Below are 26,398 nucleotides of genomic sequence, written 5' to 3'. Positions count from 1 at the left end.
CTAGTTCCAGAATCCCCAAACCACTCCAGACTGACTTAGCCTAGCGTTTCAGGGATTTTTGAGGAAAGCAGAATCAGAAGCACTGGGAAGATTGCTTTTGGTTTCCCCAAAGTGTGGGAATTGAGTGGTGGGAAGTTCTTTTTGCTGGGATGGGTTTGTAAGTTCTTGGCATGAAAGCTAACCCCTGTGTCCAAGACTAGAACTTAGGCCATAATATTGTGCAGCTGATATTTTCAACACAAGGATGAGTATAGGGAGAGTTTGTGTGGTATACTTGTTAATTCACTTGGATTCGGGGCACTCAGCTTATTTAAATGAAAACCTAGGTTTTTTTTTTTTTATAGTGTATCTAAAGGCTGTATAGGATAGCCACGAGCTGCTATCGGAGAGGCAATTTTGTCCACCTTTGGGCTTTTTAAATACGGTAACTTGGGGTGGTTTGATGTTTTACCAGTTGACTTTTTTCGCATGTCAACTATTAACTAGGTAATATCAGTGGCTTACCACTTTAATGTTGTAAATAATTGGCCAAATGATGAGCATAAAGACAAGGCCCTTTGAACAAATGGCAGAAACGACTAAGTTATTTTGAAGTGAAAGGACTAAGTTATTTTGAAGTGAGAAGTTCACCTGACTTACGAGATCCAGAATACGGGAAGTTAATGAGTGTGGGTATAATTAATCCTAAGTGAAGTTACAAGATCAAACTTTGTAGGGTGTAGCGTAACCTGTTTTCTATATACAGTTTTCTCTTGAACAACGCAGGTTTGATCTGCATGGGTCTACTTACGTATAGATGTTTTTTCAATACATAGTGCTGTCCTACGCGATCCACAGTTGGTTGAATCTGTGGATGTGGAACCTCAGATATGGAGGGCTGACTATAAATTATAGTTGAGTTTTCAGCAATATGGAGGATTGGTACTTTCAACCCCTGTGTTATTAAGGGGTCACTCTTCCTTCCAGTCCTCTAAGGAAGGTTGGTGTATGATGTATCTTAAGTCCAGGCCTACCTTCCTCACAAAGCTAAATTTATGTTTGTTCTGCCTAACCAAGTCTACTAGCAGATAATCTCAGGTGAATATGAGAGCGGTTTGAACAGACATGTAAATGTGGGTGAAATAGGTGGTAGATCTTTTCATAAACTTTTTTTTTTAACTTGAATTTTTAAGAGTGTTAAATTCTGGTGTTGGGAGTACTGGTAATTCTGGACATGTGCCAGACTGATACTCTAAAATTAGTCTCGGTTTTATTTGTACCTTGATCACGTTAAGCGATACGAAAACTGCGGGTAACTAGCCATGGTCAGTTTGCACAAGTGTTCATATTAGTTCTTTAATCTTTCACCTAATGCTTGCTTGTATATAAGCAGTTTGGAAAATGTCTTAATTTCATTGAGGAAAATGAAATTTAAAAATGATAGTTGTTTTTCTTTGAAAATTCTGGTTATTTTTCTTTGTAAACCACTAATTTTGGCAATAGCATGCAGTACTATGGATTTTGAGGGAGCATAATGTGAAAAGCACTGATATCTAATGAACTGATGGGATAGCTTATTAGTGAAATTCTGTTGGTATTTACTTTCCTGGGTTTTCTTTTTTAAAGTTTCCCCTCTCCTTTCTTCAGAGATTGTATTCTCAAAAAGTGTCTTTTCATTTAATTAGTGAGTTTTTGAGTTTGTCTTACCCATTGCTTTTGTGTTTTATCTTGTCTGTACTTCTATACTTGATGTCATGTTCTCAGGAGCTTTAATCTCAGTAATGTCAAAAAGGAAGGAATGGAATCTGAATTTTTAAGGTTAGAAAGGACATCTGAAGTCTACCAATCCTATGGCACTCTGAGCATTTATTTCCCTTTTGGGTCGCAAAGCTTGGAATAGGATTTGAGTATTTGATTTTATTGACTAGTCTGAAAATTGAGTGCTTATTTTATGCCTCTCCAGCACTTTTAGAGATTCAACGGGAAAAGGCAGTTTTGGTTCCTGCCACCATAAGGCTGCCATTGAATGATAAGTCTCTTATTTTTAAAACAAGTATCATGTTCTGTGCTGGGAATAAGTGAGGCTTTTGGGGGTAGACTCTCACGTTGTCCACACAAGGCTTGATGATTCTGATAACTTATGCTGGAAATGCTAGAGGAAGACTCAGACACCACTGGTGGTGGTTCGTCTTTCTGCTGTCTGTAGTTTGCCTCCTTTGCTTTCTGAATTGCCTCTGATGAGAATCCAGATCACTGGAGGAGGCTAGGCTGTTTGAGGGGAGCACTCTCCTTTGTGGGTGCCATTTCCCAGAGCTGTTGGAATGGTTTCTTCAGATGTGTCAACTCTGTAGATCATTTTTGTCTTATCTGTGAAGTTGAAGAGAATCAAAGGTTAGGAAGAACAAAAGAGTAGTTAAAATACTTGTTTGATCTGGGAGATAAAAGAATACTAACTTACCCCTAAGGTGTGCTATGTTTTTTCCCATCTCTTTACCACCTTTCTTCCCATGACTTAACTCAAACAGGAAAGATTTGCTTTTGCCTCAACATCCCTAATGGTAGTACTAGTAACAAAAGTTCTGGGAGTACTAACTTTTCATCAGTTGGAGATGGAGTACACGCAGTACAGTGGGGAGTTGAGTTTATGTAAGCAAAGGTTGACTTGCATTCTGGACGTGCAGGGGTGGGACAGGGAGGAAAGTGGGAAGTCTTCTAGGGAGTTTCCGTACCCCTGTCATTGTGATACTGGGTCTCCCCCTTTTCTTGCCTGCATGGAAGTGGTGAGGCTCTTTGAAGATAGGGGCCACCTTTCCTGTTCTTCCATCTCTGAAGAAGTGTGTAAGGGTCAAAAGCACAAAAACTTTTTTGACAGATTCTTTAACCTGAGTACTGCTGCTTGGACCCAGACAGTACGTTAGCTCCAAAGAATTCAGTTGTATGCACTTAGTTTTGCCACAGGAGTCTTCCGAGGTACGTTGGTTTTGAGACCAGAGGTAATGTACTTCTGAAGTATGTTAGATTTTGAGAGCCAGAGACTTACAGTTAGAGGACAGCCCCTTGAGCGCACTGCAGGCCTTTCTAGGACTGAAAGTACAAACCTGGGAACCTTGTATTTTTGTAAGAGGGTAGAAATTTCAATGGGCAACATGCTTCTTGAATTGCTCTCAGAGGAGTTTCAGACTAGGTTCTCCACAACTTTATTGTAGTTTTGAATCGAAGCTTTAAAATGGTCTGAAGTATGGTCAGTTACTTACTAGTTTCTTTTTGGCTGCTTGATAACCAAGATTGCATCTTTTGATTCTAGGATTTATGAGTTCCACGAGGGTGAGTGGTATCCTTCTAGGATATAAATCAATCTCTAGTGTCTAGAAGAGGTCTTCAAGTTGTCCTCAAGTTCATGGAAAGTATGAGTTAAGTTGAAGGATTTGAGTGGTTAAGATGAACATACTGATGTTTAGAGTTATAAAATACTGAAACATGTTGCCAAGTGAGGTTGAGTTTCCTGCTTTGAAAAAAAAGATACTTGGGATTGATGTCCACTTTGAGGAAGGGACTCTGGGCTTTCTTGAGGTTTGATTATGTCTTGAAGAGAATGAAGTACTTGGAGCATCTTTAGAAAAGAGGTGCTATTGGCTAATCATACTAAACCTAGGCTGTTTTGATAGTTGCTATTAGTAAGCTGATAGTTAAGTTTTCTTATTATGTAACCAGAGTTGGAATCCTCTTATTTTGGATGCTGGGTTATTGGGCTGCAGTGCTTTCATGTTTTCCCTCATAAGGAGTTGCCAGTGGTGCTGGGGCTCTGACCTGGTTCCATGACTTGAGAACCTAGTGTTAACACGGAAACTTTCTGACTTCTTGTGAATAGGGGCTTTTCATATGATGTCTTACAATTGTCTAATATCCAAGACAGTTCTGTCCTATTTCTTCATCCTGGCCTACATGGTCTGCCCAGTTAAAGCAGCCCAAATCACTTCTGTTCCATGAAGCAAATCCCACAGTTGATTCTTTCAGAAAAATGGAGTGTAGTTAATACAGGTGGCCTTGGCTTTTTGGAGTCCTTTCCTACTTGCTTGGTGCTACCTGGTTCCTACTGCCTGTGGGTTATAGCCCCACCCAGAAGGTCCTTGCCAGAGACAGTTGCTGGCAGGATCATGTCCAAAATGGAAGCAGAACTCAAAGGAAAATAGTTCAATACTCACCTTTGGAAGATTTGATTTTCTCGTAACACCGAAAGATGGCAATGAGGAGAAGACCTTCTCCAACCTGGAAAATCATGTAGAGGAGAGGAAAGAAGAAAAGTGGTCCAATGACTTCAGGCGGAAAGGTCACGTTGAGGATGGTGGAGCACAGTTGAACATTTTGGCATCCAGTCTCCATGCTGACAGTGCGACTGCACCTGTGTAGGTTAAAACAACCCGTATGCTCTCAAGGGACATGAGGGAACAAATTCACTTGCTCATCTCCTTTCTCCAGATGCCTTGAGACAGATACCCCAAAACAGGAAGATGGAAATGAGTCACATGTGTGGAGTGCACAAGATTTCAAGAAAAGTCAAGTTAACCCATTCTTGAATCACCAATCCAGCCTTGGGGAAGATGGTGACTAGTAGGTTCATGTCGAGTTTTTTTGAGAGAATTTTTGAGTAGCTTGGAAACGTACAATGTGTCACTTGTGGGATTACCAACTTAAATTTTGGAGAAATGTCTGGCTGGTGATGGACAAAAGGAGGATATGAGCCAGAATCAATCATTGTCTCATGTTGGGCTTACATATAGGACAATTAAAATTTCAACATACAATAGAAGATTGACTAAAGTGTCTGGGAACCTCGTCCCATGGTCAAGTTTCTGGTTTGGACATCCTTTTTAAAGCCAAAACATGGTTTAAAAAAAAAGCTTAATTCTGTTATCTTTGGAACACATTCACTTGGTTTTGCTTTCCATTTTATGAATTGAAAAATGAGATGTTTGTTTACATTTAGTGAAAACAACATTTGAGTCACTGAATTGCAATTAGTGTATTAAAATAGTTCTTCACTAAAAGGAAATCCCGAGAGCCACCTCAGCACCTACATTATAAAGGAGACTGCTGTGACAGCACTTGATGCTCTGGCCATTTGTTATGACCCGTATCACTCTGTCTTCACAAAAATTGGTGTGGTCATTGGCAGCCTTTTGACTCTACTGTATCACCATGTGTTACATCCTATAGTAGTTTGTTCTGTATTAAATTAGCATAGTTTTAAAAATGATAATTATTTTTAAATTGTATTTTAAAAACAATTATTTTAGGGGTTGTTATGGGAGGCTAGAGTGCTGTTATGCCCACACAGAGAAAGAGGGCTTCTAGATTCATGGATAAATATTGGTCTATGCATAAATAATGGTCTATGATGGCTGAAAATAGGAAAAGTCCCAAAATGTGCAACTACTTTGTACAGAAAGAGTGCCTGATGTTCCCACACCAGCCTCTCAAGCTGACTTCCCCTAAAGTAGCAGCTGTGTGAATTGGATTAGGCTGTAGCAGAGGTCTACAACTCTTGTCAGCTCTGAGTGCCACTTAGCGGAGTCACCACCCAGTGATGTCATGTCAAGACTGAAACCTAGACAGAAAAAGAGGAAAGTGAGTAAGGGAGATTATCAGTGCTTGCCTTGAAGACCTGGAGCTACTCCAGTACTATTTGCTACCAAGGAGTTGGACAGGAGGTGGAATCTAGGCTCTGGAAGGAACACTTTGCCATTTAACTGTTGCTCTTTGGATGATTAGATGCCTTTGGTCTTTGGACTTTGTTTCTGAATTTGTCATGATTCAGTACCTTCCCTCCCCAATATTTTTCATGGTCGACAGTTCCTTGTTCAGTTGATGCATTTGAACATACTGCTTGGTAAATGCCTTCCCCAGATCTTGGATCTTCTTACCCTTCCTGAGAGACAAGGATGAGCATGAAGCCCATGGGTCCAGTGGGACCTAAAATAACACATACCGTCCATTGAGGCAGGAAAGGATAGAGAGAATGTAGCCCAGCAGGAAGCCGATGAAAGGCAGCAGGGCGGAGGTGGCCAGCAGGTGTGGCTCCATGACAAACAAGATGCTCTTGCCCACATTGAGGCCAGAGAGCACTGCAACAGCCACACTGCACAGGAGTATGAGGATCATCCCTGTCTGAATGAGAACAAGAGAAAAAAGGCAATTAGAAGGATAGGGAAGAGCGGAGGGTTGGGGAAGCACTGGTGGATATTGGGGTTGGAAAACATTTTAATTAAAAAAATACTTTTAAGTGGAAGGTAATATGAAAGACCTTTGTGTTTCATCTTTCTGGATTTCTTATCTGTAGCTAGGGTGCTTCCTGGAGGGCGTAGATCTGATTAACACGTGAAGGCTCAGCCGAGCACAGCTTCTGATTGACATCTCTGGGTACCAGATTCTCAGTGTAGTAGTGTGGCTCTGAAGCATTAGACTGTTCAGTCCTCCCACACTGAAGATAGTGTAAATGAAATTTCTCTTTCAAAAGTCTCTGAAGCCCATATACTGCCATCGCTCCAAATATTTTGGAGCTCACTCGAAGTTATTCTTAGAACTGTCATACTTGTCTTAAAACACTTCCACTGCAGGTAGGGACTTCATCCATTTTAGGATGAATTTGACTTCAGGAACTTGCCAAGAGTCATTTGAAACAAAGCTGGTAAACAAAGCAGGTAATGAAGTCAGGTAAGGTGGTTTTAGATCCACAGTGATGTATAACTTGTTAAGGGATGAGCCTGCTTTCTTGAGTGATCTGCAAATTGGGTATAAAGAAGTTCCTTAAAAAGGAGTTTCAAGGAGGTCCACTCGGCCTCCAGTAAGTGCTGGGGAAGGAACTTCCACTGGGAACAATGGTATGTTTTAATTTGTTTTATTTTAAAATGTATAATTTTATAGTTGGATCTCACATACCACTTAAAGTTTTAAATAGGCAGATTCATGATGAAATTAGAATGAAAATTTTCAGTGTATAACAAAGATGCAGGCTTTCAAAGTGTGCTTACATGTCTCTGCATTTTAGAGAATGACACACTCTAACTGGTAAAATATATGCGTAAATTTAAGGCTCTGTCCCACTTACCTTCTGAGTGAAGGAATATATAACAAACTTCTTGAACTTATCCTGTTGTTTATAATGGTTATATGTGTTGGTTCAGTTTCTAGTTCACTCACACATGTGGCTTTTTATATTATTTCCTGACACCATTTTTAAAAAATTATGGTAAAATATGTATAACACAAAAGGACATCACCTGTACTGCTAGTGGTCCTGTCCCAGAGTGGGAAGGAATCTTGGCAGAGCTCATCAGTAACCACATGCTTCAAGTTTTATTGAAAGACTATTAACTGATGAGCTTCTTAGTTTGCCCTTGCGTTTTGAGTTGATTTCTCCTTTTGGAGTTTGTTCTTTGGATTTGTCTTCTACCTAATGACCAATTTTTTCCCCCACGAAGAGTGTAATGGGGAACGTAGTGGGTGTTGGGCTATAGGAATTGTCCATGAATCTAAAAAGCCCTCTTTCTCTGTGTGGGCATCACTCTCATCTCCTCACTCTAATTCTCCCACCCTTGGGACCTATAGAGTGGTTGTGAGCACAGATACTGGTGTGACCCACGTGTGAAAGCTGGCTCAGTTCAGTTGATCTTAAGGTGTGTAAACTTTAGTGAATCACTCAACCTCTCGGAGTGATGTTGACAGCAAGGACCTGGCATATAAGAACCACCGACTAAACTGTAGCTCCTATTATTACTCATAGGGAAAGGAGGGGAACTTAACATTACAAAGTGTCCTGTCACTCTCAGTCCTTCCATTTGTGGAAATCTCACGACCACAACCTCCTGCTAAGCAGAGAGATCATAGGTGGTTGCTTCTGCATAGGTCACCACGTTTTCTACCACCTGCACTGCCCTGTCATCGCTGATTGAAGCTGTGATGAGTGTCCATTCGTGGGTAGCCAGTCCAGCTTGCCAGTGACCCAGGAGATGACCTGGCCCAAACTCTTCCACAAAGGTGGCCTACATAGGAAGGTGATTGACCCAACTAGTCAGATCCTCTCGTTTAGGGAGTTTGCAGAATTATAGAGAGGGAAATGGGAACAGAGGAGAAAGACATAGATGCCCAGGAGCAGCAGAAGTTGTGAGATAAAGGAGAGTCAGGTCAGTTCAGTAGCAGCAGGTATGGGAAAAGCATAGGTGGAGTGGTTGAGTCATGTGTTCGGGCAGAATCCTTATTAGAGTGGTGGGTGGCTTATGGAAAGAGTGGCTCCTAGATCATGGTGTGCTCAGATTCACCAACCTTCTCACCACGGAGGTTTGAATAAGCCCTCATGGGTAAGTTAAAGAATTAACTTGAATTGCCTTTTCCAAATGGGGCTCCCCTGAGATTATCTTAGCATGTCTAAACGGGACCTCCCACTAGGGGGTGCAACTGGTCAAGCAGAGTTTGAGCAGATACCTTCTGCCAGAGCTAGTTATCAGAAGTTAGATCATTTTGATTTGAAAATCTCTAGGAGGGTTAAGTGTGCGAAGAGACTGGGACAACTGCTCATTTTTTCAGCTTGTAACTCACTATATTTTATGAAACGGGACAATGAAAGATGAGCATAGTCCTCGAAGACCTATAAAAGCAGAAGAAACTTCAGCCTTTGCATCTTGACCACTTGCTTTTCTCTGCATCTTCACAGGAGTGACTCCTGTTTGGGAGTATTTTATAAACAGAGCTCTTGATTGTCCGCTTGTCTAACCCTGGAGGTTTGGCCAGCAGCAAAGTGGGTCCAAGGTGCTGGCCCCTGTCTTTCCAGCCCAAGCATATCTCAGCCCCTTTAATGTTCTCTGGGGTATTTTGGTTCCTTTTTTTTTGCTGTGAAATTGAACAGTGGATGTGTAACACAACAGGGACAGGAGACTGAGTCCTTGGGCCTTAGTTATTCTATCTATAAAATGGGAATAAGGCAGGAGACTGAAAATCTTGAAGGCCTTTCTTTTCTAGCTTTAAGATTTGAGAATCTTTTTGCATCCTCAGAAGAACATTTTTAAAGTTTATTCTAAGGTAAGGAGACATATTCTTTTATCAGTTGTACTTGGGGTTCTATATAAAGTGGAAGAGGGCAGAGTTGGCATTAAGTGATTATCAGTGTTCACTTCACATTTTTGTGTTCTGTGATTTTTTTTTTTTATTCCTATCCCCCTACAAACTATCTTGAATAAGTGAAATGATGGACAAACATTTCTGGTTTTTTGTTTTTCTGCTAAAGTGTGGGTAAGATGGGACTTGCCCTTTATTCCTTTGTTTATTCTCAGGTGTTAGCTGTGCGGGCACTGCAATAGGTGTTGAGAATTCAGTGTGAAGACACAGTCTTAGGATCTTGCTTTTTGAGGAACTTGCAGGTAGGTGGGGAATAAAAACGAATGGGTATTTATAATACAGCATGATAAATGCTACAAGGGTGTTGAGTGCTATGGGAGCAAGTAGGACAAGCATCCTACCCAGGCTCGTGGGTTAAGGAAAGCTTCCTAGAGCAGGTGCTAATTGTGTGGAGACTTGAAGGATGAGTAAGAATGAGTCCAGTGAAAGGTGATGAGTGAGGTGGGATTGAGAAGGGAATCTTCCAGGCAGAGGGAGGAGAATGCACAAAGAGCTGACACTGGAGAGGTCAGTTGAGACCAAATCAAGAAAGGCCTGAGAGTAAGGAACCAATGAGGGGCTTTATGGAGTGGAGTGACATGTGAGTTTGTTCTTTCCAATCTTGAGTTAAAACTGGCCCAGGGAGCCAGGTTAGAAGGCTGTTTGAGTTGTCTAGTACGAGAGGAGAGTGGCCTGAATGAAGACAGTGGACACAGAGATGGAGAGACTTCGATGGATCCAAGCAAATGAAGGCAGAATGGACAATTATTAGTGTGGGGTGCAAGGAGAGAGGATGTGGAGAATGACTTTCCAGTTTCTGGCTCAGGCAGTTGGGCACAGTGAATGCCATTCATTGGGATTGATCACATGGGAGGAGGAGGGTGTTGGGGAGAACAGGCTTGAGGAGAAGATTTTAACTTAAGACATACTGCGTTTTAAATGCCTGAGGCATATTCAGGTAGAAAGGTTTGGCAGTTAATAAATGGATTCTGGAGTCAGGAGAGAGTTGAGGGCTGAAGATACTGTGCTGCAAGTCGTCAGCTTGTAGATGGCTGTTGAGATGGATCAGATCTCATGGTGGAGAGGTCCTGGGCTTAGGGAAGGTTAGTAAGGAAAGCAGAAGGTTTATACTGACTGTAGAGAAGTCACTTTTACCAGAGGAACTCACAAGGGAGTCTGAAAAGAAGTGCCAGAGAGGTGTTAGAAAAGCAGGTGTGCTCAGTCACCGAAGCTGAGGAAGAAGGCTTCTGAGGAGGCAGTGGTCAATCATCCAAAAGTGACTAAAAGAACTGAGAAATGTCCATTGGATTTGGTGAAGGAAGTGGAACAGTGGTCATCAAGATGCTGAGTGGGTGGGAGACCAAGGAGGAGAGGAGGCTAACTGTTGAGGGCCTGGTCACTGGAGAGCAGCCCTGCGGGCAGCGTGGTGGAAGTGGAGGGTGTATGAGAGGAAGTGGGTGGGGGCTGCAGATGTGTCCCAGGAGTGTGGCTGGGAAGGGGAGGAAAGAGAGGTGTTGGCTGGAACAGGAACAGAGTCCAGTGAGAGTTTGATTATATATATATATTTAAATACAGGAGAGATGTGAACCCGTATCAGTGCTGATTATAAAGTCATATGGAGACATTCTAGAAATGAGAACGCAGGGGAGGAGGCTGTTGAAGTAGAGGGCATGATCAACAAAAGGAGATCTCTGAGAAGTAAGGGTGGAGAGAACAGAGGGTGCCACCCCAGAGTGGGGTCGATCAGCCATTTGTCAGGAGGAGGAATGACTTCATGTCTTCCAGCAGGTGCGGAGAGGAGCTGTGGCCATGGTATTAGGACTATGCCAGGACAAGGGCAGAGACGACCTTTAGCAATACTAGTGTGGAAATCAAAAGACTCTGACTGGCAGCTGCTCTGTCCCAGGCCCAAAGCTACTGCCAAACCTTGGGCTTCCAAGTAGCATGCCTGTAGACCGGCCCAGAGGCATGGATCCAGGGGCAGGGACAAGAACAGGCCCTCAGGAAGACAGGAGGCAGAATTTTTCCTGAGGAAGAGGATTGAGCCTTGGACCCAGGGGATGAATAGTGAGGGGAGATAGGGACTGAGCTCCAAAGTCCCAAGAGTTGGCAGAGGGACCTCTCCAAGTCTGTGATTTTTCCAAACGTAAGGCAATGGCGTGATGATGCCCTCACAGCACTCCCCTACACCCTCTGGGCCAACTCCACACTCCTCCCGTCCCATTCCTGAAATGCTACACGTGCACCTACCACCTCTTCCCCTATTCTCTTCCCCTCCGGCTTCTCATCCAGTCAGCCAAGTTTGCCCTTGGTCCCCCTCTGAACAACTCTATTCAGGCTTACCCAAATCCTACCCTCTATTCATGGTCTGGCTCAGGTCCGCCCCTTCCTTCTGTCCTCCAGGGAATGCCTTCCTTGACCACCTGGCCCTCACTAACCTCACCACCTTGCATTCTGACAGTACCTGATTGTCCACCGTGTTGGATCTTGTTTCTCGTGTGTTACTTGACTTTCTGCAAATAAACTGTCTGAGGACTTACTGGATAGCATAAAACTTAGCATCTAGCTGGTACATGATAAAAGTTAAATTTTATTATTAAAAGAGTTGATCATACCTTATAGTTTGCATGGTGGTTTACTTTTTTTTTTATTCTCCTAACTCTTCAAAAGCATGTACATTACAATCCTATGAAGTCGGTTGTACCAATAGCAGGCTTTTCTTTTCTTTTTAAAACAAGGAAGGAAACTGACACACAAAAAGCCCAAATGACTTGCCTCAAGCCATTCACTGAGGTGATGGTGGTGTTCTTGCTCCCCACCCAGGCCCCCAGATTCTTACCCTGGTGACATAGCGTACATATTGCGGCCGTTTCGCATTGAGGATGATGCCTATGGTGCAAGGAATGAGAATCAGGACCAGTGATATCATAATGCCTCCATAGGGCACCTTGTCCTTCAGGGTCCCATCATAGATGCCTCTGGAGTAAATGTACAGGAGGAGGGGCATCATGCCCAGGCCGCAGAAGGTGGAGCAGGTGGTCATCACAATACTGGGTGGGAGACAGGAAGAGTGGAGAGAGAGAGAGAGTCCATTAATACAGGCGTACCTTGTTTTATTGCACTTGACAGATACTGTTTTTTTTGTTTTTAACAAAGCGAAGGTTTATGGCAGCCCTTCATCAAGCAAGCCTATTGGTGCTATTTTCCCAACAGCATTTGCTCGCTTTGTGTCTCTGTGTCACATTTTGGTAAGTCTCGAAATATCTCAAGCTTTTCACTATTAAGTTTGTTATGATAATTCTTGATCTTTGACTACTGTTGTACTTGTTTCGGGGCATTGCTAATCGCACCCATGTAAGATGGCAAACAAAGGATAGATATTGTGTGTGTTCTGACTGCTCCACTGACCGGCTGTTCCCCTTTCTGTCTCTCTCCTCGGGCCTCCTTGTTCCCTGGGACACAATAGTGTTGAAATCAGGCCAGTGACTAACCCTACAATGGCCTATAAGTGTTCAAGTGAAAGGAAGTCATATGCTCTCGCTTGAAGTCAAAAGCTAGAAATGATTAAGCTTAGTGAGGAAGGAATGTGGAAAGCCCAGACAGACTCAAAGCTAGGCCTCTTGCACCAAACAGTTAGCAAGGATGTGAACGCAAAGGAAAAGTTCATGAAGGAAATTAAAAGTGCTCCTCCAGTGAACACACAAACAATAAAGCGAAACAGCCTTATTGCTGATATGGAGAGTTTCAGTGCTCTGGATAGAAGATCAAACAGCCACAACATTCCCTTAAGACAAAGCCTAATCTGGAGCGAGGCCCTAACTCTCTTCAAATCTATGAAGGCTGAGAGAGGTGAGGGAGCTGCAGAAAAAAAGTTTGAATCTAGCAGAGGTTGGTTCATGAGGTTTAAGGAAAGAAGTCATCTCCATCACATAAAAGTGCAAGGTGAGGTAGCAAGTGTTGATGTAGAAGCTGCAAGTTATCCAGAAGGTCTGGCTAAGATCATTCATGAAGGGGCTACAGTAAACAGATTTTCAGTGTAGATGAAACAGCCTTCTATTGGAAGAAGGTGCCACCTAGGACTTTTGTAGCTAGAGAGAAGTCAATGCCTCACTTTAAAGCTTCAAAAGGCAGGCTTATTCTTTCATTAGGGGCTAATGCAGCTGGTGACTTGAAGTTGAAGCCAGTGCTCATCCCCAAAATCCTAGGGCCCTTAAGAATTATGCTAAAGCTACTCTGCCTGTGCTCGATAAATGGAACTACAAAGCCTGAATGACAGTACATCTGTTTACTACATGGTTTACTGAATATTTTAAGCTCACTGTTGACACCTACTCAGAAAAGATTACTTTCAAAATATTTCTATTCACTGACTACATGCCTGGTCATCCAAGAGCTTTGATGGAGAGATACAATGAGATTTATGTCATTCCATACCCGTTAATACAACATCCGTTCTGCAGCCCATGGATCAAGGGGTAATTTTGACTTTTAAGTCTTATTATTTAAGAAATAGATTTTGTAAGGCTATGAGCAAAGTCAATTGAAAACCTTCTGGAACGGATTCATTATTTTAGATGCCATTAAGAATATTCATGATGCATGGAATGAGGTCAAAATATTAACATTAACAGGAATTTGGAAGAAGTTGATTCCAACCCTTATGGATGACTTTGAGCAGTTCAAGCTTTCAGTAGAAGAAGTAACTGCAGATGTGGTGGAAAAGAAGCAAGAGAACAAGACGTGGAGCCTGAAGATGGAACTGAATTAATGCAGTCTCATGATGCAACTTGAGTGGATGAGGTTTTTTTTTTAATTTTTAAAATTTTTAATTAAAAACATTTATAGAGGTACTGGGAATTGAACCCATGACCTTGCACATGCTAAGCACACACTTTATCACTGAGCTACACCCCCACCCCAAGGAGCTGTTTCTTATGGATGAGTAAAGGAAGTGGTTTCTTGAGATGGAATCTACTCCTGGTGAAGATGCTGTAAAGATTGTTGAAATGACAACAAAGCATTTAGCATATTACATAAACTTAGTTGATAAAGCAGTGACAGGGTTTGAGAGGATTGACTCCAATTTTGAAAGAAGTCTTACCGTGGGTAAAATGCTATTAAATAGCAAAATCACTCATGAAAGGAAGAGTTAACTGATGGAGGCAAACTTCATTTGTCCTATTTTAAGAACTTGCCACAGCTATCCCAGCCTTTAGCAGTCATCACCCTGATCAGTCACCAGCCACCAACACTGAGGCAAAACCCTGTACCAGCAAAAATATTACAACTTGGGGAAGGCTCAGATGATGGTTAGAATTTTTTTTTTAGCAATGAGGTATTTTTAAATTAAGGTATGTAAGTTGCTTTTTAAAATGTAATGCTATTGCACACTTAATAGACTAGAGTGTTGTTTAAACATAGCTTTTATATGCACTGGGAAACCATAACATTTGTGTGACTTGCTTTATTGTGACATTCTACTTTTTTGCCATGGTCTGGAACTTGCAAGTACTCCAAGGTGTGCCTACACAGCTATTCTTGAGTGCCTGCTATGTTTCAGGTATTATGCTAAGAACCTTACATTCTTTATGTAAGGAATACTTTATTTCTTTTTCCCAGTAGTCTTAGGAGGTAAGCATACTGTCTCCTTTTTCGTAATGAGCAAGCTGGGGACTTGAAGAGTTAAGACTTGCCCAGGATCACACAGGTAGGAAGGCTGAGGCAGGATTTGAACCCAGGTCTGTACACCTGCTTCAGTCCCTGTGTGCTGCATTGTGGAAGGAGTCATGCTGGTCTCCTCTGTAACTGAGCTCTCTATTCTTGCCATCTATACTTGCTCTCTATACTTGCCATATGCAGAGCCCGTTTTGAAGAAAGCTGTGTGATCCAATCACTTTGACTGTAGCCCATTGGATCATAGAATAACACCTGATCTACCGTTGCTAAGTGCCTGCCTTAGAGCCCAGGGGATGGCTGGACATAGTGGGTCTGTCTAACTAAGATAATAGGGATTAAGTGCATCAAGAGCAGTTTTTCTCTTGGGGATTTTGAACGTAGACAGTGACGGAAATACTTGGTCTTTGAGAGTGGGTAGCATGGGAGGGATGGTCAGGCAAAAGTCAAAAAAACACGCAAAGAAAAAGTAAACAGAGATCACGATTAGAAGGACTGTAAAATATAGCAGCAAAGGAGTAGAAACAGAATAACTGAAGGGCCACAATGCTAGAACAGTAGAGAAGGCAGCAATAGTTACCCACTGTTGAGTAAGTGACAAGATAGCCTGGTCATCAGACCTGTTTTGTATTTGTATTTGTATCCTGAAATGTTTATGTTTAGGAAAAGAAGAAAGACTAAAAATTAATGAGCTAAGCATTTTCCTCAAGAATTGGAAAGAGAAAAACAAAATAAACCCAATGAAATTAGGAGAAAGAACATATTAAAGATGAGAGAAAAACTTTAAAAATGTTAAAAATTAGTTGAGAGAATTGGTTAAACCAAGAGCAAGTTTTTGCAAAGTCCAATAAAATGGACACTTCTGGCAAGACTAACCAAGAAAAAGAGAAGACACAAACTGATGTTATTAGGAGAGAAAAAGGAAACAATCTCAGATAAAATAAAGATTTTAGAGAGCCATGCAAGAAACCAAGTACAGCTTTATACTTTGTCTATTCAGATTGAGTGGACAGTTTCCTGGGAAATATGTCTACAAAAACTGACTCAATATGAAGGTGAAAACCTGAATCAACTTAGAATGACTAAGACATTTAAGAAGCAGTTTGAAACCTAGCATTCAAACGTCGTATGACGTATATGCTTTTACAGTAGAGTTCTACTAAACATCAAAGTACAGTAAAATAGTCACAATATTATATGGAGAGTTAAAAAAGGGAAACATGCCCCAAATTATTGTATATAAATAGTATAATTTTAGAATCAAAGTTGGAAAATGACACTGAGAAAGGAAAATTAGGGGCCAGTCTCACTTATGAACATAGAAGCAAAAGTCGTAAAGTATTATGAATCTAGCCATGCCTTTACAAAATAATACAGTGAACAAGATGGGTTTATCCCAGCAATGTAAAAATAGTTTAACTTTAGTCAATCTAGTGATATATATCACTGTAGTATCAGAATTTTAAAAATTAGTAGTGATCATTTCATAGATGCAGAAAAGTGTCCTTCAACAAAATCCAGTGTTCATGCACGATAAAAACGAGCACACTAGCAACAGAATGGAAATTCCTTAACCTGAAAAGGGTTATCTGTAAAAAATCTAAGAGGAATGAGTAAATCTAATGGTAAATATAGTAAGGATACCTGTTATCATCACCTCTGCTGTAAATTACATAGGTCTTTGCTGGCATAGCAAGACAAGAACTAGAAAACACACATCGCTGGGAAAGGAAGTTACTAAACTTTCATTGTATGCCAATGATAGGACTGTCCACAGAGGAAACCCAAGTGAATTTCCATTATAACTGGAAAGTAAGAGAATCCATAAAATTATGAATACAATAGCAATACAAAAAAAAAATCGAGTCCTGGTAAGCTATGAAAAATAATTAGCAGATGAATTTTTTTAAAAAGATACCATTTACAATATTTACGAAAACTATAAAATATTTAGTAATAAATCTAAAAGAGATATGTAAGATATTCATGGAAGAAATAAAACTTCACAGAAAGGGATAAAACAAAGTCTAAATAAAATCTATACCATTTTCATGGAAGGGAGGACTCAGTATTTATTATAAAGATGAACTCTGAATTTATCTATAAATTTAGTGCAAATTTAACCACAATTCCAGAAATATTTTTTGTAGACTTGAGAGTTAATCCAGAAATTCAAGTGAAAGAGTGAAGGGCCAAGAACAGTTAAGATGGTTTTCAAGAACAAGGTAGAGAGACTTACCTTTCAGATATCAAGATTTATGATAAAGTTGTAATTAAGAAAATATAATATTGGTGCAAGGAGAGCCACATAGAGCAATAGAAGGGAGATCCCAGACACCAACCCATGCGTATCTGTGAGTTTGATCAAGAGAGATGGCATTACAGATTGTTCGAGGAAAATTCACTCAGTGGTCCTGGGGATTTTCCCTATTCATATAGAAAACATAAAATTAGATCACAGTATACATAATAATACATTCTAGGTTGATTTGAAGATCTCCATGTGAAAAGCAAAACTTTAAAACTTTTCAGAGAAAAGATAGGGGAATATCTTTACAATCTTGAGGCTGTACAGCGTTTCTTAAACCCCCAAAACTTGAACTGTCAAGGAAAAACATTGGCAAACTGGTTAAATTAATATAAGCACTCTGTTTTATAAAATATCATTATCAAAATGTAAAGATAAGCCCCAAACTGAGTAGACCATTGCAACATATAAAAACAACAAATAACTACGAACTAATTTGAAAAACCACAACGTTCCCATTGGAAAATAGGCAAAGGGCATTATTTTCAGAAGAGGATGCCCAAATGGCCAACAACATTTGAAAAGATGCTAGATCTCCCATGAAATGAAATTTTAAAGCACTCTGACTCATTTCACTCTCACCAGATGACAAAAATTTAGAAGTCTGACAATTCCGAATACAGATGAAGACACGGAGAAACAGGAATCCTCATACACTGCCCCAGGATGTGTGAAGTGGAACAACGACTTTGGAGACTTTTTTGTTGAAGATGTGTGAAGCTCAAGACCCAGCAGTCCTGCTTTCGTTATATATGCCCTCATGTGAGCACAGGGAGGGGGATGCACAAGACTTCCATGGCGCAAGCCACGAAAGCCACATAAACGTCTGACAATAGGAGAATGAAAGGATAAATGCAAGCAAACTGCGCCGCAGTTCAACTGCATGAAGAAGCTCTTTACATATCTGTATTTCAAAAAAGCAAGCTGTCAAATGATATGGGCAGTATGAGACCATTTACATAAAATTTAAAAGCATGCAAATGGAACTGTGTATCTTGTTTAGGGATATATTTGCATGTAGTAATAGTATAAAAGCCTGGGAGGTACTCCCTGTGGGTTCGGTAGAGGGGCATGAGATTGGGAAGGGCACACAGCGGGCTCCAGTGCTAGCTATTGATCTCTTTCCGAGAAGAAAAGCCACACAACTTGTGTGCTTGTTTTGTTGTCCTTGAGCAGAGGAGTCATGCTTGCTTTGGCTTGGCGTGCTGGGAGCCTTGGAGTTTGCTCTGGACCTGGTGTGCCTCACGCACAGGGATGAGTGGGAGCTGTGCTCCCAGACCTGCCGGTACCAGCTCCGAAGGTCCTAACTTGCTAGTAGCATCTGTGACTGTCATGATTCTCAGTCACCCTGAAGGACAGGAATGGGAGGTGACTGTTCTGTAGTAATGTTGTGGACCCAGTAATGTGCTGCCTCTCAGGGGTCCAGGGGCAGGGAGAAAGGAGTGCATTTGGTTTTTTATCTATCCTTCCTGCTTAAGTTCCCAGGGCACTGCATACAGCCTGTTTTTGGACATCTGTCCACCCTGTTTGAAGGACAGGTTTTGAGTCCCTGTCAATAGAGGCACTGGAGGCAGAAGATGAGGGAACTGTGAGGGGCCCCGTCAGAGTCTCTGGTGAAATGGGAAACTTCTGTGAACCCGAGTGGCTTCTGTCTCATCCTGCTCAGTCATCCTGTGTCAGTGGGGAGAGCTGAGGGAATCCTTGGGTTGTGTCCAAGTCTGTTGTCACCACAACCATTGGCTCTGGTCTCCGCTGTGAGCTGGGTGAATCTGAGGGGCAGCAGAGGTGGTCAAAGGGGCGCAGCTCTCTCTGGCACTCTCCCTTCTGTCCTCAATGGGGGCACTTTCTTTTGCCTGTGGGTCACCCGCATTTTTTGGAACATGTCTAGCAGCATCCTTGAGGATGGAGCTGCTGTTTCTGGCCGCCTATGAGAGGTCCACCTGGTGGCCAAGCCTCCTGGGACGTGCCCGCCCACCCACCTTGATGTCAGCTCCCCCAGACTCACTCAGCTGTGAGGCAGAATGATGGGGAAGGGAGAGCCCAGTATTGGCTCCAGACATGGCTTTCCCGCATGTTCTGTGAAGCCTCTGGCAAATCTCTGGACTTCAGCTTCCTCCCGTGTAATGTGGAATCAGTGTCTTAACATTCTTTTCTCCTCTAGATGGGAAATAGTGTAGTGTTGTGCTTAAAGGCAGGTCCTGTGCTGTTTGGCTTGCACAGTGTTTTACAAATTTTGAATAAGTTGCCAATACTTAAAAATGTGGAGATTTCACATAAAAAGGGAGATTCTGTCTTCTCCTGAAAAGCAGGAAGCTGAGCTGGTGGTGAGTCCCTGCTCCCACAACCCCCATGGCAGAGATGCTCAGCATTTGCCCTGTGTAGGGGGGCCCACATCTCCGAGGCCGGTGGTCAGCCTCCAGCCACTTAGTTTGTTCGAGTGCGCACCTGACCCTGAAGATATTTGAGTAAAAGCACAGGCTTTGGAGCTCCCAGACCTGGGATGAATGTATTAACCTCTCTAAGGCTCAGTTTCCTCATCTCTAGAGTGGGTCTCTTTGCGGCACCCCCCGCCCCACGGGAAGACACCATGTAAAGTGCGTGGCTCAGCACCTTGCTGTCTCATGGCCCGCATCATTATGATTATTGCAATACATGTAACAAGTTGTCCCAGGTGAGTTCAAATTGGAATTCGAAGTCTGGCAGCATGTGATGTAGAGGGTGAGAGTCACACTCGGCCAGTGGGCTCTGAGGCTTGGTTTCACGTGCTTGGGAGGCTGGGCCGTGGGAAGGGGCTTTATGGCCCAAGGTGGCCATCCCAGCAGAGGATTATCTCTCGTGGGGCCTGGGTGGAAGTGATAGTTGGCAGGTGCCCAGGCAAGGAGGCTGAGCAGGAGAGCATGAAGGTTGCATTCCTGAGTCACCGCAGGCCTGGGTGGAGGCAGAGCCTCATAAGTGCATGTGTTACTAACAGACCTCGTTAGCACCCGCTGGCTCAGGAGGCTGGGACATACGCTTACGCACACCTGGGGACTCCCTCATTGTCCTTTACGCTGCCCTACCCTGCTCTGCTGCTTCCACAGAGCCACAAAGCCCCAGGGTGCCTCTTTCCTGACCTGCAGCCTTTCTACATCACAATTAAGATACAGTCTGGGTTTCCTGGGACACAAGCTATGATGGGCCTTGTCTGCAGACCAGATCAAGACTGAGGCGAGGGCTTGCTTTGCAGCAGGAAAGGTTTGGATTGGATAGAGGAGTTTCCTCACAGTGAGGTGGCTGAACACTGGGCATGTCCCCATGGGAGACTGTTCAAGCCCAGCTCCTTGTTTGTGCCTCCCCCTCCATCCACCACCTCAGTGAGGGTTGAATCACAGAGTCCAGAGCTACTCAAACAGCAGGTCCAGGTAACCCCCAATGATCACTTAGCATCACCAGGAAGGGGGGTTCCTTACTTGGCGGCTGATTTCCTTGGTAACGTTCAGCCAGGGGCAGGGTACGGACAGACATGAGCAGGTGGACTGTGAATTCACTGCCCTGCCCAGCATGGAAGAGTGTCTCCACCTGGCACTGAAGCAGAGGAGACTTGCTTGAGATGGAGGCTTCGATAAAAGCAAGAGTCTTTGTGCTGGGAAGTTCCCTTCGGCCGGCACGGGCTGCTGCTGCAGCTGGAGCAGGTCTGAAATGGCCTCACCCTGGGAGGCATTCCAGACCAGAGTCCCGCCTGTTTGGAAGGACAGGCAGCCAACTGGCCCTGCAGGAGCGAGCCCTAGCTGAGTTTTGCTGTAATGCTTTGGGTGCAGGGGTGCTGCTGTTTCTCCCACTACCACTTTGGCTGAGGTGAGGTCTGTCATGACCTGGGGCCCTGGTCTGCAGCTGGGAAATTCTAGGATCTACCTGGCTGTGTCTTTGTGTGGAAGTGTTTCTGTATCTGATGAGTGGATGGGGGAAGTTAGGAGAGGACGTGCCTGGATAGTTAAGAGGGTCTTTGGAAATTCTTACCTTGCTTGCTCTGCAGGAATTGGAGGTGCTTTCTAGTTCTAAGCTACCTTGATCTTCCTAGAGATCTTTGGAACTATTCTATACTTCCTTTCAGAACTCTGGCCTCACAGCAGACAACTTGCCCACCATGGTAAGTAGGCGAAAGTGCTCCAGAGGTCCCTTTGGTTTAAATCATTACAGTATTCCTTCAAGACAATCCTTATGCCCCACTCAAGACAGCTCTGCGAGTAGGGGGCTCTCCAGAATGCCCCTGGACCAGATGGGCCCCTTTGGCCTGGTCCTTGAACCAAGAGGTACCCCAACTCCTGCCCTCAGCCCAGCATAAGCTCTTGACAATAAAGCCCCCCACCTCCTGTCCTAGCACCCGCCCCGCCCCCACTCCCTCCCTCTCCTAGCTTTAGCCCAGCTCTAAGCCTTGGTTGCAATCTTCCACGCAGTCACTGACCGCAGGCTGCTCCCTCCTCACCCTCCAGTACCTGAGGTTCATGTCCCCCTTCATGGCCAGACTGAAGACGTTGGAGAGGTTACCCCCGGGCGAGCAGCCACAGATCAGGATGGCCAGTGCCTCGATGTTGTTCAGCCGGAAGAGCTTGCCCAGTGAAAAGGCAGTGAGGGGCATGATGCCGTACTGCGCCACCAGGGCGATGGCCAGCCCCTTAGGCTTCCAGAAGTGCTCCTTGATCTTGCTGAACTCCATGGTGCAGCCTAGCGAGAGCATGATGATCAACAGCATGAACACCAGGATGACGCTCAGCGCCCGGTCGGTGGGCCGCTTGCCGAAGTTGGGTGGGAGGCTGAAGTTGAACGGGACCGACTCGTTGAGGACCTCCATCCTCCTGTGCGGCAGTGCTGGAAGGAAGGCTGAGGACCCAGCACACCCCTCGCTCGCCTGCTGACTCCCTGCCCTGCCCAGCCCTTGCTGGCTGTCTTCCTCTGTCACCTCCCAGGACAGGGAACTTCAGGGTAAATTGTAGATCTGAGCAAATAGAAGGGTTATGCAACTGGCTGTGCTTTTTCTGTGGCTTCGGCCCCAAAAAGAAGAGATCCCTGAGCCTTATCTGCTGGGCTGTCCCTGCTGCTCCTGAACTCCTTGGCCTCTGCTGCCTTCCTGGTGCCACTCACACCCCTCCCTCATCTCCTGGCTGCTTCTGGGACGAGAGGGCTTATATCTCTCCTCCACCCCCCACTGAGCATGCCCACAGGCATTCTGCTCCTGGGGGCCAATCCAGATCCAGCTCCTCCTGTTCTCTGCTCAGTCCCTGAGGCCTCAGTTTCTCATTTAGGAGAAGGTGCCCAACCCAAGCCAAGATGACCACCTCCATCTGCCCCCAAGCCCACGGGACTGACAAGAGTGAGTTTTACCTTTCCTTTGTAGATCTAGGGGGCATATCCCAGGGGGTCGTGGGATAGGGTTGGTGCAGGTAAGTTGCTGGCATCTAGGAGGATATGTGTCCATGACCCTTCTCCTGGGAGAGGAGAGGTGCCCGCGTCCTTCTCACCTGTGCTGGGAAACCCTTGTCCTATCCCCAAACCTGGATGGCATGGTCCCAGGGAAGGAACACGCTGCCCGGCACACTTACGTCCAGGGAAGAGAGGGGACTCTCAGAAAGCCTCAGGCACTTTCCCCAAATCGAAGCCCCGAGGGAACCCCAGCTGTGGGGATTTATCTGTGTGCAGATTCTTTGGTCCGCAGCCCGAGGAACCCCGCTGCTTGGGAAACTTGCTGAGAAGGGAGCAGGAATGCACAGGCTTTTCTGTCTGATTTCTTGACTGCTCGACTTTTGCTCTGCACCTGTCTGGGAGTTCTGGATGAGCAGCAGCAGTAGACAGAGGCAGGATGCCTGGGGCAGGGTGCGCTTTGGGTATGTGGCATCCTGGGTCTCCCTCCTCCCATCCCAGCCGTAGGGACAACTGCCTTCAGAGGAAGGTCAGGTGAGCAGCCTTCAGAAAAACTGCCTCTAGGCTGGGTGGGAACCCAGGCCTGAGGGGGGTCTCATAGTTGGATATTTGCTGAAGCAGGAGATTAGGCTTTTTGTGTGGGACTCCAGAGGGCAGGACAGGGACCAGGATGTGAGCCATTGTGTGGGGAGGTGGGGGGCGGCAGATTTTGGCTTGGTATGAGGAACCACCACTCTCCGACAGTGGCCCTGGGGCCTCTGGGATCCCGCGTAGATAAGGGTCTGGTGACTCGATCTCCACATTGTGTGTCAGGTGCAGAAGAAGGCAGCTCCCCAGAGTCTTGTCAGTCACAGACTGTGGGGCTATATACTGCGACCCTGAGTGACATGAATCTGAAACTCCCTTCCCTCTGAGAGTCTCTGATATTAATGATTTCCTGCTGCTTAAGCTGATCTGATCTCAAGGGGAGGCAGGCAGAGTGCAGGGTGCTGGCTGATGATGGAGGTATGTGGAGCTTGGACTGAGTGTGCCTGGAGTCAGGGCAGGCCCCAGAAGGGCTGCTTTCTCTCCCTAAAGCTGGTCAGAAGAGGCCCCCTAACAGAGTTGCCAGGGGAGAATTACTGATCATCAACTGACTGCCAGGCACTTTGGGAGTACAAAAATTTATATAATCCATGCTCCTGTCCTCAGGGACTTTATGGTCATATGATGGTTCACAGTGCAAAGCAAAAATACTTGAGGGTGGAGTCTGTGCAGGGCTGCCACGTACAGTTGTGCAGCCTGTGACTGCACAACACAAGGGACACCACTCACACAGACATCCTGTGCAACCAGTTTTCACACAACTGCCTTACGCCTGGGGGGTGAGGAGCAATCAGTCAGTATCTCTTAAAAAAAGTAGGGCCTTGGGATGTGTCTATTGATCAGATCGTGCACAGAGAAAGAGCAGATCTCTGATCAACACACCTGTAAACTGGATACCAAGCCATTTAATCTCCACCAATTCTGCCTCCTTGCCCCTTCTCAGAAACCCATGGTTCCACCTCTCACTGTGGATTTTTCCCTTTGGGAAAACACACCTTCTGGCCCTGGCCTCGCAGCCCTCCCCTCTCTTCCCCTACCCGTTCTTTTTGTTCCCAGCAACGTGACTTTGTAGAGAATGGAAACATCTCGTCTAGGAAGCTGACAGTCTTCACCCCTTTCTCCATGTCTCCTCTGCACCTACTCTAATGCCATAAAATCTGGAAGGTAGGAGGATCTTCCGTGTTATGTTAATGATAGCTGACGGCTGCTGAGCACATACTCTGTGATTTAAATTACATTTCTTTTTTGGGGGGGAGGTAATTAGGTTTGTTTGTCTTTTATTTAATGGAGATACTGGGGATTGAACCCAGGACCTTGTGCATGCTAAGCATGCACTCTACCACTCAGCTATACCCTCCCCTCTAAATTACATTTCTTATTTAGTCCTCACAATAGCCTCATAAAGTAGGTACTATTACTACCCTTATTTTACAGATTAGGAAAGGAAATCTCAGAGAGGTTAAGCAATCTGCCCCATCAGCACAGCTGTCTAGTGGTGGAGTTGATATTCACACCCCGGTCTGGGGGGCTGGGTACTGAGACCCAGCATGGCTCTATGCCCCTAACTGCTGTGCTGTGTTGCTTTGTTGTGTTTTTTGTTCCATCTCATCCTACCCACTGCTTACCCTGCTTGTTGAGACCTGGAAATTTTAACTGGAAAAATCCTTGTGATTATACATATATTTTTCCAAAGTGGACTGGACTATTTTTTTTCACAGGCTGGATACACCAAGCAGCACAACATTCAGTTTATAAGGGTAGTGGTGGCCGAGGGAGTTTACTTACGGGGCACTGCGCTTTCAGCTCTAGTAAAACGGAGCTGGGTTCCCATATTCTGAGGTAGCATAAAAAGCCTTCAGTCAGCCCATTGCTCTTGACTCCAAAATTCTACTTGTAGAAAAGTATCCCACAGAAATATTCATTTGAGTGCGAGGTTATATGTAAAAGGATTTTCACTGCAGCATTGCTTGTAACAGTGAAATGTTGGAAACAACCTTAATGTTTATTGCTAGGTGCTTGCTTATGGTGCATTTAAAAGAATGTAGCCACTTGAAAAATATGGTAGGGATTCTCGCTATGAAAGTGGCTGTAGAAATCAGTATTTCCCTCTCTTAGAAACCACTCAAAAATAACAAGAAAATTGGAGAGGAAAAACATACAATTTTTTGGTGAAACTTGTGATTGCAAAATATGTGAAAGGGCTGCCAAAGTGCTTAACATGAGGCAGAAATCCCCAAAAAGAACGTGAAGGCAGAGGGATGAAACGTGGTGTGCAGGAGGGTGCAGAGGGGGCAGATGTGGGACAGCTCCAGAAATATCTACCCCTCCTACAGGGGGAGGATGCAGTGTCGGTGCAGCTACGGGAACTGAGGTGAGCATGGTCGATGGCAGAAGAAGCCATGTTAGACCCCAACATGTACAGGCTCACACAAGCGGAGGGAGCGGGTGTCTCGGCTACCTGTTGCTGTGTAACAAACTCAGTGACTTAAAACACCAGGTTACTATTAGCAAGTCACCATCCTGGGATGTGACAAGCTCAGTGGGTGGCTTTTGCTGGGGGCTCCTCACACACTTGCTGTCGGATGGCGGCTGCGGATGAGTTACCTAAAGTTTCCTTCAGTCTCATGTCTGGTGCCTTGGTTTGTCAGGCCTCTCTGTCTCCATGTGGCCTCACCAGGCAGCCAGCTTGGGTTTCCTCCGAGCACAGTGGTCTCAGGATGGTCAGACTTCTTATGAGGTAGCTGACATCCTTCCCCCAGAACAATATCTCCAAGTGGTCTGGGCCAAAGCTGCGAGGCATCTTATGACCTAGTTTGGGAGCCTCACAACGTCATTTTCATCACATTCTATTTGTCAAGCAGGTTACTAAAATGTCCCAGGTTTGAGGGATGGGGGGGGGATTAGATTTCACTTCTGAATGGGAAGAGGAGCAAAGAACTTGTGGCTATCTTTAATCCTCCATGTAGGGTTGCACAAAGAATTACATGCGTGTGCAGTAGTCATAGAAAGCAGCCTAGGTCTGGGTGATGGTGGGGAAGACCAGCTAGCCTGGAACACTACCCTGGTCCCCTCTGCAGGAGCCTCAGGCAGATACCTGGCCTATTCAATGGTGAGTAATATACAGCATCCAACTAATGTAAAAGCAGAAGAGAGCAGCCAAAGTTTCCGACAATTGAAGAATACTCACGAGGGAAACACTGACACGGAGCAGATGAAACCTGTCCAGACATTATGCCGTCAAATTTTAAAAAGCAAAAGCGCTAATTGCTTCTATGAAAGAGGGCTACGAAATACAAGAACACAATTAATTTT

The 26,398-nt window shown here is 44.5% G+C and overlaps 1 protein-coding gene across 1 annotated transcript; it reads right to left on the bottom strand.

The window, feature by feature from the left end:
• Positions 1 to 1,825: 1,825 nt before the first annotated feature.
• On the bottom strand, positions 1,826 to 22,183 carry SLC10A1 (solute carrier family 10 member 1). Its single transcript, XM_010962320.3, has 5 exons — positions 21,580 to 22,183; positions 11,966 to 12,176; positions 5,966 to 6,144; positions 4,182 to 4,378; positions 1,826 to 2,346 (listed from the first exon to the last, which is right to left on the bottom strand). Exons 1-5 carry the CDS (start codon positions 21,933 to 21,935, stop codon positions 2,243 to 2,245), a joined length of 1,047 nt encoding a protein of 348 aa, XP_010960622.1. The 5' UTR covers positions 21,936 to 22,183; the 3' UTR covers positions 1,826 to 2,242.
• Positions 22,184 to 26,398: the final 4,215 nt, after the last annotated feature.

This window comes from Camelus bactrianus, chromosome 6 (genome assembly GCF_048773025.1).
Source record: "Camelus bactrianus isolate YW-2024 breed Bactrian camel chromosome 6, ASM4877302v1, whole genome shotgun sequence".
Lineage (NCBI taxonomy): Eukaryota > Metazoa > Chordata > Mammalia > Artiodactyla > Camelidae > Camelus > Camelus bactrianus.
This window is presented reverse-complemented; position numbering and strand designations above follow the sequence as displayed.

Coding starts and splice junctions, on each gene's coding strand:
- SLC10A1 (XM_010962320.3), bottom strand. CDS start 21,935: ATGGAGGTCCTCAACGAGTCGGTCCCGTTCAACTTCAGCCTCCCACCC. Junction 12,177..21,579: donor AAGGGGGACATGAACCTCAG/GTACTGGAGGGT, acceptor TCTCCCACCCAG/TATTGTGATGACCACCTGCT. Junction 4,379..5,965: donor CTTTCCTGCCTCAATGGACG/GTATGTGTTATT, acceptor TAACCTACACAG/GTGCAGTCGCACTGTCAGCA.